Source organism: Podarcis melisellensis (genome assembly GCF_964234715.1).
Source record: "Podarcis melisellensis genome assembly, chromosome: 13".
Taxonomy (NCBI): Eukaryota; Metazoa; Chordata; class Lepidosauria; order Squamata; family Lacertidae; genus Podarcis; species Podarcis melisellensis.
This window is the reverse complement of record NC_138545.1, coordinates 33,668,687-33,686,241: the sequence shown is the minus strand read 5'-3', so window position 1 is coordinate 33,686,241 and position 17,555 is coordinate 33,668,687. Positions and strand designations below refer to the sequence as shown.

At 45.9% G+C, this 17,555-nt stretch overlaps 2 protein-coding genes across 2 annotated transcripts in view; one reads left to right on the top strand and one right to left on the bottom strand.

The window, feature by feature from the left end:
• SKAP1 (src kinase associated phosphoprotein 1) overlaps positions 1-17,555 on the top strand; it is a 338,051-nt gene that overhangs the window by 315,699 nt on the left and 4,797 nt on the right. The gene's annotated exons all lie outside the window — the stretch shown is intronic.
• On the bottom strand, positions 8,871-15,982 carry SNX11 (sorting nexin 11). The gene is made up of 4 exons (XM_081885380.1): positions 15,825-15,982; positions 14,794-14,892; positions 12,181-12,393; positions 8,871-10,856 (listed from the first exon to the last, which is right to left on the bottom strand). The coding sequence occupies exons 1-4, from the start codon at positions 15,929-15,931 to the stop codon at positions 10,724-10,726; spliced, it is 552 nt and encodes a 183-aa protein (XP_081741506.1). The 5' UTR covers positions 15,932-15,982; the 3' UTR covers positions 8,871-10,723.

The following is a 17,555-nucleotide window of genomic DNA, read 5'->3' as shown; positions in this document are numbered from 1 at the left end:
TAAAATAACCCACTATCCTATTCATGAAAATAGATTCCTCTTCTTACCCAGACTTTAAAGTCTCTTCATATGATGTGCAATAACATCCACATCAAAGGTGGCATGTATACTGCAACATATGAAATTTAATGTACATTTATTTCACATAAACACAAGCACTCTCTTGGCAATGCTTTAGATTATTTGCATCAAGCAGGGGGACTAAATGGCTTATAAGATCTTAGCCAACGTAGCCTGGGAAATTTACCACTTTGGAAAGATACTGATAATTCTCTTTTAGAGCCTTAAGATCTCCCAGAACTACATTTCCCAGAGTTCCTTGAGAGAGGGAAATCGTAACAATTGATTTAAATTGAAATGTAGTCAAGCTTTTAGAGGGTTTCCATAACATGGATACAGATTGGGCATTAAGAATGGGAACATTCAGAAACCAGAATGTGAAGAATGTTCAACCTATTTGAACATTACATCTTCTGAGCTCAGGCTAGCTACATGTGAATGCAACTATTTCAGATAGCAATTAGATAGAAAGAATAAGTAACAATGAACAAAAATTCATTAACACATTTCCTTTTTTTCCGTATTTCAATAAAGGGTTATGAGTGATTCAATATAAAAGGTCAGTTTGTTTCCCATGTCATCTATTTTGTTATGTACTGAATTCATTTTTAGAGTCCCAGCAGATGTTTAGTGTTTATGTTTAATACTCCAGTAAACATTGCACTGTGCCAAGACGTGTTCTGATTTGCTGTTATCCTTAGCTTTACTGTGGTAATAAGCTGTGTCCACAACTCCACATTTACAAAAAAGTTATTTCAAACTTGAGTAACTGTTATAGCTTCAACATATTCTGGAAACTGGAGTTTTGTGAAATAACTGACAGGCATTATAAAAATTCAAGAACACATACCAGCCAGGCAATGACACTCAAGGAGGGTATGACGTAGGGCTGAAGCTGGGTGTAGCTTGGGAACAGGGGTTATGGCTTGGGGTCAGTTCCTGAGAACCAGATAGAGAGGTCCCCTATCCCTTCTACATACACCTGACAGCAAACACTGATGTAGTCAGGACAGCAGAATTTGAAGGCAGCAATGCTTTGGCATCCCAGTTGCAGGAAACCACAGGAGGGACGAGTGCTCTTGTGCTCAAATCCAGCTTGTGGGATTTCCCACAGGCATCTGGTTGGCTAGACCAGATGGGCCATTGGCCTGATCCAGCAAGCTCTTCCTATGTTCTTATCTACACACTCGGAGAAACCCAAAGGATGGCAGAAGCACACACCATCTTTAGGATGTTGACTGACCACTGTTGGAGGAGGAATGGAATGAAGTATCATTGACAAGGGCATGGCTGGAATCTTTGGCATAAGTCCCACTTGTACTTTTAATTATCAGATCCTGTGGCAAAAAGCAAGTTAGGGGACAGGCTGTCTTCTTCAGCATACTCAGTGTGTGGGCTTCCCTAAGGCATCTGGCTGCCTGTTATTTGAAGGCGGTGCTAGGCTTGATGGTCCTTGTGGTCTGCCATTTTAAGATAACAATTCAGTTCTTACTTTGGTGCAGGACATAAACAGACACAATCCTGCTGACAAGAATGGTCCAGTTGCAGGAAGGAAGGAATTTACCTCTCATTAGGAAATATTTGCCTATGGTTTCTGTAAGTCCAACTTTGCTGCCACAGAGACCACTTGGGCATGGAGAGAGATGAGAGAGGCACCTGGCGGGGTTATTAGCAAACTTGGAGTTCATCCTTCTGCAGGGACTGGTTCATAATTACAGTCATTTTCTAGCTGTGCGATGAGTGTTTCATCAGGGCCTGCCTGGCTCTATCTCTCCAACCCTCATCAGTCACTAGAAGGGCTCTTTAAAGAGACAGCAGCTCCACCACCAGCAGCCCTCTCCCTCTCCATTTCTTTCTGAACAGCTGTGCTTTAATTGGGAAGACATATTTGAACCTCTCAACTCACAGGAGGCAGGGATCGCTGCCTACCGCAAATTGTTTGCTCTTCTCCACAACTGTGTTGCCCAGCAGAGGAAAAATAAAGGGCACAATTCACCGAGAAGTTCTCCCACAAAATCTCTATTGAAATAAATGGGAGCACATCTGCTTCATTTCAGTGTGGATTGTGTCCAGTCTGATCTTCTTGTAAATCAGCTCCCAGTATTCCATCTCACACTCCCAACATGCTCTCATATTCTAGCATGACCAAGACTCAGAACACAGGGCTGCCTTTATTCTCTGTGGTTCCCATTGAGGTCTGCGGCCTCAGGAGTGGCTAAGGCGGGGAATTGGCAAAATGACTGGCACCCGTCTCCTCCCTCTGCCCATCAAGGCTTACTAGCTCTCAACAATATTTCGCATGCACACAGCCTTGTTAGGTAGGTTAGTACTATTAATCCCCATAGTTCAGGTGTGGGGAGCTGAGAGTGTGTTTCCACAGAGTTTATTGCTGCAGTGAAATTTAAACTAAGGTCTTCCTACTTGCAACTCAAGTCTCTAAGGCACTTTGCTACAGTAGCTCCTAGTGATAATGTGAATAGGGGAGGACAGATAATAAGCCAGGAGCTTTTTGGACGGAAGCTGTTAGTTTTCCACTTTGTTAAAAATAAAAATTAAATTAAAAATCTACTACATAGGAAATCTTTATAGTGAGGGTAACTAACCTTTTTGGCATGGGTCACATTTACACTTGGCCAGCGCAGATCAGCTGAGAAGGGTAATCACCCCCTTTCCCTCATGAAATGGCTGATATGATTATGTAGGCACTGTGCCCTGCACAGCATTGTTTCTGCTTATTTTTGTTTCCCTTTTTGCCACTGCTCCTAAACTTGGTTGGTTCTTAGAGAGTGAAATGATTTTTTTTTTTTTACAAAGCCAGACCACACACCCCAAACTGGGGATTAGCCACCCCTGCTCTGTAGATCCACTGACTTGAGCAGTACTGCCTCCCATCATCCAAAGTAATTGTAAGAATTTTTTCTTAAAACTTTCCTATCATCTCATGGGAACAGATCATGTCCTGCACCCAGTCACCCCACTCTAGAGAAGGCTGTGTGCCTAGTGCCTGGGCTACTTCACACTTCGGGCACAAGCTTGGCATATATGGGCACAGTGAAGGCTGGACCATAAGGGCAAGGAGAGCACTGCTCCACTAACCTTTAGTCTATCATTAGCCAGCCCCCACCTGCCTGCCTTCTTACTAACAAACAGAATAGATACACTTGTCACTCGCTTTGGCTCCGCCTGCCTCTGATCACCCTTGTCTTCTTCCCTGCCAGCCCCCATTACATGGACATCTCAAAGAGCAGAGCCGAGGAGTTCTGCATGCCTTATCCCTTTGCGATGTGGGGTCTGCTGTTCTTCATGCATAGATTTTATCCTCTGCACCAAAGCTATGGTGTGAGCTTCGGCAAAGCCCAGATCCCTGCTCTGTAATATAAGACTCATGTTGACCTTGCTCACAAAAAATCCTAAAATAACAGCAATACCGTATAGTTTACAAAGTACTTTGCATGTGGAATGGCACCATGCAGGAGTGCCAACTTGAATAAAATATTGTGCAGGCCCAGGTAAGCCCCGCCCCACATAATTACATGATGCAGTGCATGCGCGCGCACACACAACCAATTGAGTGGGAATGCCTATCAACTTTATGGGGGCCCAGCCCCCTCAAATGTTTTATTGTGGGGTCTGAAGCCCCTACAGCCCCCGAGCTGGCTCCTATGGCACCATATAAAATGATTAGCTATGCCAAACTGGCAAGCTGACTCCAATGTGGCTCTCTTCTCATCTCAGTAACACAACTTCACGTCTATAGAGTGTTTCAAGGACCTCACGTGATCCTTGCAACACCCTAGTAGGATTGGTCACTGCTGTTAGTCCGATAATGCAGAGGGTTGCCCATAGCTAGTTAATTAACTTTGAAATCATAAATGTGAATTTCTCATTTTGGAACTAGGCGTCTCTTGGTGTTTCCACAGCATTGTAGCAATTAGCAAGGCGCTGTGGCTCAAATGAGTAAAGGCAGCCAGCTCCCTCCTGCACATTTGTAAGATAAGCCTCTGGAAGCAGGTCCCAGGAGATAAATCCCAGTAAGGTCTGAATCCTTCATCTCCCTTTTAGGAACCAAGCCCTGGGCCCAAGGAGGTCCCCATCTATCTACAGCTAGTATCCCAAGCAGTTCTTTTTTGTTGTTGTTGTTTTAAAAAGGGTGGGCTAAGGCTCAAATTAATGTTGTAGTAGATAGCCCTTGGGGTCCCTTCCAACTCTACAGTTCCATGTTTCTATGTTCATTGGCCTGGAAGCCTTCCCTTCTAATACCAAGATTAGAAGGAGCAGATTGTAGGTTCTTGGTTGTGAAGAAAAGGCGCTTGAAGCATATGCAGAGTGGCATTCATCTTCATTATTAATTTGTATCATGGATGGCAAATGTAGTGCTATCCAACTGATGCTAAACTCCAACTTCCATCTGCCCCAGCCAGCATGGCTAATGGTCAGGAACGATGGGAGTTATAGTTCAACATCTGGAGGGCTGCGTGTTGGCTATCCCTGACTCAAATGTTGCAGGGTCAAGATTCCTATTCAAAACTGTCTCAAATAAAGCTCTGCTTCAAGGTCATCTTGAACTTCCCCTTTATTTTAGAATATTGGACCCAAATTGCAGTGACTTGATGGGGAGGGGGTAATAGTAGCAGGGGTCCCCTGCATATTCTAATTCACATGCCTGTGCGGCTGCAAATCCAGTGCTGAAAGGACGATCTGCAGTCAGCCCAGTTCAAATAGAGCCTGGTGTTTTTTCTTGCCGTTTTTACTTTTGGCAAGAGGTGGCGCGTGGAGAATAGGGGTGCAGGATTCGTGTCCAGGCCTTGATAGAAAGAAGCATCTCTCCCGCGTCTCAGATGGCTGCCCACATCTCGATCCGCAGCTGCCGCCCCGCAACCCTGAGCTTAATGAGCCTGCAGTAGGCACAGCACTCAACCTCTCCCTCCCCCCCCTTTTTTTTCCTTTCCCTCTAATCACCACCCTGAAATTCCAGGCTGCTGGCAGGCACAGCAAAAATTACTTTCTCCATTTAAAAAAAAAAAGGGGGGCAGGCGCCTGCCAAGAGAAACTCGGAATGGAGCAGAAGGCAGGGAGACTTGGGGAGCCTTAATGATGCTCCGCCAGAAATCGTGCCGGCAGCAGGGAAAGAAAGAAAAGAAACAAGCCAAGAGAGATGTTTGCAACTCCAAGCCTTGACCTGGCTAACAGCTTGCAGCTCCAAGGGTGTTAATCCCCACTCCCCAAACTCTCAGCAGAGGAAATAGCAAGAGTTTGGAGGAGCCAGAAAGCCAGAGACAACCCTGCAACAAAACAGAGAGAGGCACTCTCCTCTGGGGGCAAATTTTGGGGCTCCCATTAAAGGTGGAAGGTAGAGCAGTCTGGCCAGCAACTTCTGCAGTGCAAACCCCACTGAATTGAGAGAGAATAGCTTTGAGTATGTGCAGGATATATTTTTTGCCTCCCTAAATAGCCAAGTAGCATGGTTGGACTTGGAATAAGCCCACGTTGAAAGTGCGATAGACACAATCTGTGCTGAAGTTATCCAGGGAGCCTTGAGAAGGAGAAGGGAAAGCCAGCACTTGAGCTAAGATCTCGTTAAGAAGCAAGGAACCTCCAGGCCAAGTTAGTCCCTTATAGGAACTAAATGGATCTCTGCACAGCGGGGAGGCTAAACCAGCTTTAACCTAAAAATAAAGTCTGCAGATATTGCTGTGGCACTCCTTGCAGAGAACCATTTCCTTTAACACATTCAACCCTGCACATTTGTACTACACCATTTCTAAAGGCAAAGGGCGGCTGCACTTATTATTGCCTAGATCTACAATCCCTGCCTTTTAATCCCGGCTGTATTGAGACTAGACACATTAAATGGAATTCATCCTAACTCTCATCAGCCCCAGCCAGCATGGCCAGTGATCAGGGATGATGGGAGTTGTAGTCAAACGGTTGGAGTACCACAGGTTCCCCACACCTACCACGCAGACTTAAAATGCACTCAGTATGCTCAGAGGGTTTCTTGTTCAATGTTTTAGTGTTACATTCCTAGCTTTGGCCCTCCTGTTGCAAACATGCCAGAGGCTCAGCGCTGCTGAATCTCCCCTCAAGGTCTCATTTAAATTCTTGGTTTGTGAAGCAACAGGCACCAGGGCTCACTTTTACCTTGTCCAAGGTTTGTTAGGGACTGGCTGCCATTTCACCATGGGGAAGGAAAAGGTGTTCTGCATACCTAGGACTCTCTAGCCAGCTCACAGTTGTAGAGGGAAAGTATCAGGGAATGAGAATGCCAAGATAAATGTTACATTGCTAGATCAAATCAAGATCTACATAGCCTGGCTGTCTGTCTCTAAACAATGGCGAGCCAGCTGCCTTTGGAAACTCTCAAGCAGGATGCAGAAGAGATCACCATTCCTCACTTGCCCTCAGCAGCTGGTAGTCAGGTATGCCGACCCTGAACATGAGATGTGCCATTCAGCAATCACAGCTCATAGCTATCCACAGATCGTCCTACATAAATTAGTATACTCCCATTTTGAATACATGTGGGTTCCCTCTTCATGCTGTGAGCACCTTGTTTCCTATACCAAGTAGGTAACACCCGCCCCAACTCAGCCATTCAACTACACAGAATGAGGTGGTAAGAGTTCTGGACTGTGCTACTTCAGACTGCAGGTGGAGGGGGCTGGGGAAAAAATACTCCCCCACTTAGAAAATAAGACTCCCTGCATGGTGAAAGCTAGCATGTCAATAACTTACAGTGCAGGCCTCTCCTGGCAGTGTTCCTGTTCTTCTTCCAAGGAGTTGCGTTGGTTGTTTTTGCATGGAGGAACAATGGGAAATGAGCATCACCAGCACCTATAAACTGAAGTGCATCTCTGGACTCTGCCACCTCATTCTGCTGTGTGCTTGGAAGCCAAAAAGCCATCAACACATTCTACAACATGTCTACTACTGATTGCACAAACTTTGGTTTGTCCTGAATCTGTAGGGCAATATAGATACTGAAAGTGTCTTTGGCCTGAACCTGAGCATAAAATGAAGCCCTGCCTAACTTGCGCTGGTTCCCTACTGGTTGTCTCATCATCTCTCTCCAAATACACTCGAGAAGAGAGAGAGCACCATGCAGAAAGGGGAGGGAAGACTTGTGTTGAGTTTTCAGGAGGGTGGGAAATCAAATCTCCGAACAGCTCCGAATGACTGTCTGGAAGCTTCGAAAGCTGAGCTGGCAAGGGCAGGTGGTTGCACAGCTGCGCCATTTGGATCATGCGCTCTCATCAATATTCATGAGGCAGCCCAGCCAATCAGGAGAGTAGCTGTCATTAGTGAGCATCTGGCTAGTGAGGAGAGGTTTATTCTGTTTTTGTTTTTTGAAGTGAACTTCTTTTGACATTTTGAGAATTTTCCTCTATAGGTTTCAAAGTCCTCTTTGCCCACCCTCCACCTGCGCATTTGGCTTGATCCCTTTTGCGGCGCACAAGGCCCAAAAGCCCCCTGCAATGTAAAGCCATAACTAAGGAGAGGCAAAGGAGATGTGAAATTTGGGGGCGGTGGTGGAGGGCCTCCAGAGGTATCGCATCTCAATTTTTCAAAGTAATAATGAATGCCTAGTCTGATATAGCCTCAGCCGCATGACTACTTCCTACAGTGCTCCACTAACTTAAGACTCTAACAGAAGACAGCAAGACTGTGTCAGAAGTACTTGTGTCAGAAGTAGCACATCAGCAACCCCCTTGCACATGACCTTGGGTTCTTTTGGCACCAGAAGGGCATGAAAAGGAGCCATGCTGCAGCAGCAACTATGCAGCTGAAATAAAATAGAGGAACTTAAATAGATACATAGCACTGTACCTAAATGCTCAAAGCACTTCATGTACATAATCTCATTAATCCTTAGCACCCCTAGTAAGGAAGGCCAGCATTATTATCCCTATGTTACAGGCAGAGAGGCAAGGCCAGTGAATAATACCATCTCTTAAATCTACTCGGTGAGTTCTTGACCAAGCTGAAATTTGAACTGGGGGACTTTTGTCTCTTAACTGCTGTGCAGCCATGAATCATCAAGTTGAAATAGTCTAGAAGTAAAGACTAGGGTGTAAATCCCTACAAAACAAAGTCTAGTATCCAGCAACAGCCCAAACACCAGCACCAACGTAATCCAAAATACCACATGCCACAAGCAGAGGCCAAGTTCGTGACAGAAAACAGCTTACTAAGCAAATTATGGCTGGTAGGGGCTGATGGGAATTGGAATTCAACAACATCTGGACAGCCACAGATCCCCAAAAGCTGCTACAAGATTTTTAAAAATCCCAGATTCATGACCTATCCCACTTGCCAGTAAAACCTTTTCCTACCTCCAGACATATCAGTCTTTCAGCCAAGGAAACATATCCATGCCAAGTGAAAACTAACTGACAGATCACCCCATCACCAAAACACTCTCCAGTTTGCCCCAATATCATAAGAGACCTTCCCTGTTATTTAGGGCTGCCCATTTTTTATGCCTTTAGTGAAAGGTTAACCAAAACCTTACCAGCGACACTGGAGTCTCCCATGTCTCCTAAATAATAATAATATTTAACCTGGATTGGCTCCAGCTCCTCCTATTATAACATGCCCCTAGCCAAGCACCTGAACTATCCACTGGCAATCCATGCATAGTATGATAGGTGCTACAAGTGTGGGATGAGGTTGGCAGAGGTTATTCACGAGGGAACTGCATTTTGCACAATGTTTTACCTTTGCCTCAGATTAAAGCACTGCTTGCTCAGAGAAAAGGTTAAATCAAACATTCTCAGGTTGGGTAAAAAGCAAAGCACGGTAAATGGACATCGACTGGAAATGTTATCCTTTTTTATTTTTGCAAGTATACACATTTCTGAAAATTCACATCTACAGTATCTTAGAGGATGTTCTCACTGTGCACCTGTTGCAGCAAGGGTTCTCCTTCTCTGTGCTGCAATCTGTGGCTGCTAGGGAGTGTGCATGAATGAAACAAAATCCCTTCCTGCTTCATCAGTACTCAAGGGGGCGGACTCCGATAAAATGGGACAGACAGATGCCACTGACCACCCTCACATGGATGCTCCCATGATCTCCGTGCTATAAGATCCTGCAAGAGGAAGTGTCCTTCCACCACCACTTGTGAAGAGGGCCTTGCAGCTTACATCCTAAGGTCAAAATGACTGGAAAGTCAACAACTGGTGAGATGTATATCTGAACTTGGCCTGTCTGTTGATGGATGTAATAGGATATTCCATTATTACTTTCTATACACACCATTCTATATACACCACCAGAACTTGAAAGAGAGGACCACTTGCTTCTTTTGCTTTTCTGCACCCTCCTCAGTTCCACATCTAAAAAGAAAATATGTCATAACTGGGTGGCAGACTGAGGAGGGGGAGAGTGAATGATTAAAAGCAACGTATGACCAGAGTTTTCAGGTGATAGCAGTTCTACTTGCATGTTTGTTTTACTGAAATATTTGGAGAGAGAAAAAGATCTTGAAAAAAAGGTCAAAGCACTTTAATTGAGGAGTTTTGCTGCCATTTCAAAACTCAAAGCCCACAGACTGAATCTGCAAGTTACAGCAGAAAGCACCCAGACACCAGAGTTGATGTTGGAGGGCAAGAAACTTCCTAACTTTCATTTAAAAGGGTTTTCGGGGAAGTGTATGGGTATCACCAGAAGCCTAATTTCATAGTACGCCAAACTTTGGGAGGCAATGGAGACAGAGGAGAAGAAACAGCGAAAAAGAGAAAGTAAGAAATGTTTCATGCAGACCTCCCAGCCTATTTGAGCCTATTTCTTTTAGCTCTGCATTATCTTCTACCCAAAGGAGAATGGGCAAGTCAGAGGATCTCCATAAGATCTTTGGTCCTCTGCCTGTGCAATGACAATTGGAAGGAAATTATCTAATACCCTCACAAAGATACACAGTGGTGGGGGTATGGAGGGGTCATCTTATTTCTAGAGCACATGATGGGTTGCATGCATCAAACACACAAGAGCATTACAGAATAACCTCCTCATTTCCCCCTCGATGTTCTTAACACTCGCACCCTCTAACCAGAAGAATCAGCTCTGGTGCTAATGAGCTGGCGAGGGTGCCCAGCCACTCATCCCAGCTGCATGCAGCTCCGCCAGGGAAACCCAGATGTGGGCTTGGCATCCACAGCCAGCAGGTGGGATCTCTGGCTCTCTGTAACAAAGGAAGGTCCAACCCCAGGCGAACTGTTTTTGACACCCCTACAGGGTAACCAAAGACAGCTGGGCCTCTGCGAGAAACACTATCAGCGATGGAAAGGAGGAGGGAGAAAAAGGGAACGCAGCCAAAACAAAACTGAGCAGCTTCCTGCGTAGGATTGTTTGCCAAAATCTACAGAAGGTGGGATAAGAAGTGATAGGCTGACATGCCCTTGCTGGAAGCCAGCTCATTTTCTACAAGGCAGGATCAGGCTGCAGAAACAGGAGCTACATCATATAATTTACAGCTACTGCAGTATTCCTAGGCGTGAGCTTCAGCCTCTCGGGCGTTGGTCCAGGCTGGTCGCCCACTCAGGTCACCAGTTACAGCATAGGAGTTGGACCCTGGAGTTTTGACAGGCAATGCAATTTCCAGGAAAGGGCTAGAGACAGAGCTCCAAGCACATCCTGGAAGGAGCCCTTTTCCTTCTTGTTCTCACTGTTCCTTGACAAGGTCAGCTGATGCTACGGAGTCAACCGGCAGTGGCTCCTCTTCCTCAGAATCCGGGCTCTCCAATTGGCTGTCTTCCATGCTGATGTCACTCCAATGAGGGTGAGATTCCACAGAGCTTTTGGAAAAGAGGGTTGGGTTTCAAAACAAGGAGGTAAGAGAAAAAGAGGGTTGGGTTTCAAGAAAAAGGGGAAGGAAGGGAAGAGAGATGATACTTTGTTGGCAATCTCTGGTTCCTTCACAGAACTATACATCCCAGAGTTACTTGGTTTGGAATCAGACCAAACACATTTACACCTATACTGCCAATGTATCGTTTAAGACAGAGGTGGGCAGATGGCACATCAGGATCTCCTGGGAGAGCTCTAGGTGATTTGAAGTAGGTCAGCAAGCGTTTTTGGCTTCCAATTGTTTAACAATGGCAACAACCAAATAACTCCCATCCACCACCCCAGTTATTAAGAAAGCTGGAAAGAGGGCACAAGAAATTGACCCCCTCCCCCCCATTCTGCTACTGAAAACAAATTTCTGGCGACAGATTAATTTAATTCCAATGGGTTTTTTTTGTACCTGACTCTGATTGGTAGATCTTGGGGTTCTAGTAAAAACCAAAACAGATCCTGCAAGCATGACCTCTGCTCACCCCTGCTCTGAGAAATATGGTTAGGATTGCCCCCCTCCCATGCACACAGTTGCTTAGCCTTAGAGAGACAAAGCACCACACTTTCAAATGGCGCACCCAGGAATCCTGTGTGATATGGAAGAATGCTGCAGTTTATCTCTTGGGAAGTATGGTGTAGCTGTTTTGACTGGTCAAGAACCATAGTCAGTCTAACATCAAAGCACCACTGAATTAAGGAAGAGCGGGAGATGGAAGAACGGCACACAATTGTAGATGAGCAGGAAAATAGTGCAGAAAATACTGTACTCAGTAACTTAAACCTCACTAAACACACACACACACACACACACACACACACACACACACATTCAACAAAACTACATCTGAAAGAGAAAAAAGCTTTCAAGACCAGAATTTAGTTCACCCCCCTTTGGCTCAAAACCATAACTGTTTTTTTAAGATTATGGGAAATGATGAAATCCAACTACTGAAAAAGCCTGTAGTGCGGGGGTTAATTGCTTGGTGATGTCCAAGCCTTGCTTACTTGATTAAAGAGGCTGATGGCACTTGATTGAGGAGGAGGTGGAAAGCATGATGTTCCTGGAAACTGTGGCACTACTCTACTTTTTCTGCCCTGTCTCTGGGAGAGAGAAGAGACGGGAGCAGAGCTCATACGCAACTGATTTCCCATTCAAATACTGACCTTTCTCTTCCAATCCAGCTCTCTTTCCCCCCAGATGGGAACTGTTTTGATTCTAGATTCGCTTCAGAGTTTTCAGCATCTAGTACAAACTGCACCAACACACCCAGTTCCGATTACCTGCTGCTGAAGTCCCCTTTGGCCAGCAAAGCAGTATGGCTGTCCTCCTCCTGCACCCAACCACAGTTCGACATGGCGTAATGGAGAATGGCATCTGTGACGCTCAGAGAGCCCCGACCCTGGACGCAAGCTTCAATCTCTGGTATAGAGAGCTGGCTTTGGAGGAAGAGGTGCAGCTGGCTATCCGAAAGGAGCACAACATTCTGTACCACCCTCGAAAAGAAAATGGAAGGTAGTAAGTACCAAACCAAAGGGATAGCAAACAGTGTCTGGTAAACCATGCTTTCTGTATTACAGTATTTTAATATTTTTTTGGAAGCCGCCCAGAGTGGCTGGGGAAGCCCAGCCAGATGGGCGGGGTATAAATAATAAATTGTTATTATATTATTATTTCTGTACAAGAGAACCTTCCCTAGGACTTCTTCCCAGATCAAGCAGCCCTTCCTGCCCTTCTCTTCCACATGGCCAAGTCTTAGCTTTCGGCAGGCCAGCTAAGGGAGTGAGAGATAAGCCAAATGCACACAAACCTCTGCGCTACAAAAGAGAACAATCATAGGGTTCAGTGAAGGCTGTCTACCTCCAAGCATCTGCTGCTCAAAGTGACAACCTCTCAGCCTAATGGTAGGGACAGTCCTGTTCCGCTATCAAGTTAAGACTTCATGGGAGTTGTATTCCAGCAGCCTGGTCATGTTGTTCGGATGCCTGATTATTGTCTTCCAAAGCAACTACTTTATTCCCAACTTAAGAATGGAAAGCATGATGAGGTTTAAACAAAAGAGGTTTAAAGACTCTCTCAAGGCAAATCTCAAAAAATGCAGTATAAACACTGACAACTGGGAAACACTGGCCTGCGAGTGCTCCAGTTGAAGAACAGCCTCTACCAAAGGCGTCATGGACTTTGAAGAGGCACAAACTCAGGATGAAAGGGAGAAATGAGCTAAGTGGAAGGCACATTTGGCAAATCCTCACCGTGATCTACTCCCACCTGGAAACCTATGTCCCCGCTGTGGAAGGATGTGCGGATCCAGAATTGGCCCCCACAGACAAACTGTTAATACCATATTCATGGAAGCAGTGGCAGAGCGTGTGCCCGCACTGCCTGGGGCAGGCGCACGGGGTGTGGAGGGCACCCTCCCATGCACCACAGTTCAATGTAGGAGAGGGGCAGGGAAGCTGCTACCCACTCTCTTTCTGCTCTCTGCTGCCGGGTCAGGCCTGGGTCAGACATGACCCAGTGGGAGAGCTGCTGCCGCTGGGCATGAGGTGTGCCGCAGCTGAGGAGGGTGGGTGACAGCACTGCCACCCACTCGCCTGCTCTCCTTCCCAGGTCAGGCCTGACTTGTGGGTGGAGCTGTGCCAGCCACAAGCACCGCAGCCAGAGGGCAGCTCCTGGTGCAGAACCAGGCTCCTATGAAGGAGCCTGCTATGGGGGTGCCTGTTTGCGCCCCCTCTCAAAACTGCGCCCAGGGGCACGGCACCCACTGCACTCTCCACACGATGCCTTTGCATGGAAGACAATCTTACTTAGCTACAAGTGATCCCACAGTACAGTACAGTACAGCACAGCAGGGCTATAGGTTCGCCAACCTGATCTAACCCATTACTACTTTAAAACATGTTGGAAGTCACTTTGGGTATTGTGGCAGGTTTGTTTTAAGTGGAAATGTAAGGTATAACTATTCTTTAAAAATAAATAGATATAATGTTTCTCAAACTGTTATTTCCAACAAATTGCTTGAGACACCTGGAGAATACTCAGGTTGAATGATTACATCTGCACACCATCTTTGTAGAGGCCAGGAGAAACACAACACATAACCGCTATGTTGTATTTTCCACATACTGAAAGACAGCACCACAGAGCTGGCATGTCTAACTCTCCAAGTTTTAAAGGGCCATGAGATATACAGGAAATTGCCTTATACCAAGTCCGACCAATGGTTCAGTACTGTCCACTGACATTGGCTCTCCTGCATTCAGGTAGGAGCCTTTCCCAGGCTGACCTGGAAATTACAGGATCTGAATCCAAGACCTGCTGCATGTGAAGCATGTACTCAACCACTGAGCTATTGCGCTTCCCCTGACAGCACAATAGAGCACCTTCCTTGCCGTGGGGATCAGCCAAGTGGAGGAAGGGAGATGTTGCCTTCACTCTGGGCTAACTGCTGCTCACTCCAACTACATTTCTAAGTCAGTCTCCACAAGTGAGAGCCGGGATAGCAAAGGACTAGGACTAGGAGAAGACCTTCCACCATAAAGTCCTCTGGGTAACCCTAGGCCAAGGCATCCGTCTCTCTCTGGCCTAGGCTACCTTGCAGAAAGCTTTCAAAGATAAAGCAGGGTGACCCCACCTTACACCCAAAGCTTCTTAACAGGAGGACAGGGTAAGAATTAAAAAAGAAGTGCAACTGAAGCTAAACGCACTTATCCTAGGCCAGAAGGGGAAAAGAAAGGGGCAGATTATGGGGAATGGAACACATTAATGTAACAGTTCATGGGAACGTTCTTTCTTATGGAGAAGCCCAACATATACCCACATTTCTGCCAAATGTATGACAGCATCCAAGCTCATAACTCTGCCCTCCCCCACCTTCATTCCTACTTTCTACTCACTTCTCCAGGAACTGCTGAAGCCCTTGCCTCCGCTTCTCAATGAATTCATCAGTGCTGCCTGCAAAGAAGGTGGACTTCCCTGGAAGTTCTGGGACAGGCCTGAAAGATTGGGGAGGGGGGGGTAAGAATGAAGACACTCCAGTCAAGTTGCATGCACATTAATAGGAAAAGAGATGCTTCCAGTCTCTGACTATATTCCAAGAGCTTGTTGTGCACTATTGAAAAGGGAACCCTCTGGAAACTACTAGTTCTATCAGCTACCTCCTGCATTTTGCTCTTGTCAGGAATGAAAATGACTTCCAACAAACTCTCACACGACTCCTTTGATTTTGGCAATGAAACTGGTCAAAGCACATTAGTGAGATGCACATCTTCCACAGGACTGACAGGAGCTGTTAGCACATGACAGGTCCCCTTATGAAAAACTCAGCATTTCTGCAAGGTGAAGCTGATGTCTTTGAATGGTCCTCAGCACTAAATTATCAGGCTGGATTTGCAGAAACGTTATGTAGGTTTCAGGATGCTAGATCAGTATCAGAGCAGATGCTAGATCAGTAGCAGAGCTGGGCTCACCTGCAAGTTAATAGATGTAACATGAACTTTGCAAAAGGTAAATTGCAAGCCTCTTCTAAGTTCTAACAAAAGAAATCAACATATAAAGCAGCCTTATTCAGAGGGTAGCTGTTGCTCCTTCTTGCCAGTAACATCTCTGACTGGCAGCAGCTCTCCAAAGGTGTCAGGCAGGGGATCTTTTTCCCAGCACTGTTAACTCCAGATCACTTTTAACTTTAGACATCAGGGAATGAACATGGGATCCTCTGCATGCAAAGCATGTGCTCCCCAATGAGCTGCTCTTCATTAGGCACATTTTAAAGGCTTCTATTCAAACAAATGCATTTAGAAACCTCAACTAGTTTTATTTTCAACAGAGCTATATTGGGGCATAGGCCCTGCCTATCCTGGTGACGTTTTTCATAGGGTTAGCAGACAGGGTACAGCAGGCTCTGAAAAGATTGCCATTTCACACTTACACCAAGCCGGCATTTTTCTGCAGCCGTTTCTTCAGCCACACAAACTCACGGTACCGTCTGCGTACACAGGATGTCTTGGCTGTGAAGGCTTTGCTGTTGGTCTGCATAATGAGAAGAGAGAGTGTTGCTCTGAGATTCCGTCCCCCCCTTTCATTTTCTTATCTCAGGCTCTTTTTTCAAGCTGTCTCCCTCTGCTGGCCATTTTGTTAAAGCCGCACTAGCATTATACAGTGGTACCTCGGGTTACAAACGCTTCAGATTACAAAAGCTTCAGGTTACAGACTCCGCTAACCCGGACGTAGTACCTCAGGATGAGAACAGAAATCACGCGGCGGCGGCACAGTGGCAGCGGGAGGCCCCATTAGCTAAAGTGGTACCTCAGGTTAAGAACAGTTTCAGGTTAAGAACGGACCTCCAGAACGAATTAAGTTCTTAACCCGAGGTACCACTGTAGACACTTTGTGCCATGAGAACTGGAGATGCAAACTTTTAATCATTATGATGACTGAACTAAAGATTGCATTGACCAACAGGTGAGACTGTGTCAGCAAAGAGCATGCTTGCCATTTGATTTTTTTGCTATTAAAAGAATGGCATTTTTCTGTTTACTGTCCTTTAACTATTAGCAACAGATCTGTTTGTCTTACATTTTCTTCTGCCTCTCAGAGAGGTACCTACAACTGAGGCCTCGGAAATGTGACTATTATTATTATTATTATTATTACTACTTGATCAGCCAAGGCAGGCAGTGGGATGAGAGCCCAAATAAAAATTGTCTTAGGGGAAATCAGACCAAAGATTCATCTAGCCCAGCAGTTGTCAGTCAGATGCTGCAGAAAAAGGTAACATGATGGGGGCATTGTGCTAGCCAACCCTTATTAATCTACATGATCTGGTGGTCCAGCCTCTAAACTAGCAGGTAAGGTCCCCAAGATAGTTTGACTCCCAGCCATCCTCCACATAATCCTCTAATCCAGAGATGGCTAGCTTCTGTTTTCTCAGAGGTCACTCTGTTATAGCATAAGGACCAGCACAATCCCTGGATTAGGGTTGTAGCTTAATGGCAGAACATCTGCTTTCTACATAGAAGGTTTGAGGTTCAATCCACGGCATCTCCAAGCAGAGGCAGGGAGAACCCTGTCTGAAACCTTGGAAGGCTGCTGCTGCTGCATGCCAATGGAGACAATACTGAGCTGTGTGGACCAATATAAGGTGCCAATGGAGAGTACCCATGACTCCTAGAAGTCTCATTCAGACTTCTTTGCACTGCAGCCTGGAGAAGGGAAGAAGCAGCAAGATTTTCTCCTGCTCTTTTTTTATTCTCCAAACTCCATCACAAGCAAGAGAAACTGTATCTTTCTTCCCTCTGTGCCTGCTAATGGGCTCTCTTGGAGTCTTGTCTCACTTGTGCAGAGCTTTGGAAAAGGTAAGAAACAAATAGCAGGAGAATTCCTGCTGTCTCTTGCCTTCTGCCTGCCCGTGATGCAAAGTTAACTTCTCTTCCAAATTCTGTGCAGTTGCCAGAGGGACTGGAATACAGGCAGTTAACTCTCAGTTATAGGGATGCGGGTGGCGCTGTGGGTTAAACCACAGAGCCTAGTACCTGCTGATCAGAAGGTTGGCGGTTCGAATCCCCGGGATGGGGTGAGCTCCCATTGCTCGGTCCCTGCTCAAAGTGCAAGTAGATAAATAGGTACCGCTCTGGCGGGAAGGTAAATGGCGTTTCCGTGC

Excerpts from the sequence above, each read along its gene's own strand:
- SNX11 (XM_081885380.1), bottom strand. The coding sequence starts at position 15,931 with ATGCAGACCAACAGCAAAGCCTTCACAGCCAAGACATCCTGTGTACGC. Across the intron at positions 12,394-14,793 it reads CTTCAGCAGTTCCTGGAGAA|GGTGGTACAGAATGTTGTGC; the intron begins GTGAGTAGAAAG and ends TTTCTTTTCGAG. Across the intron at positions 10,857-12,180 it reads AAAGGGGACTTCAGCAGCAG|CTCTGTGGAATCTCACCCTC; the intron begins GTAATCGGAACT and ends CTTTTCCAAAAG.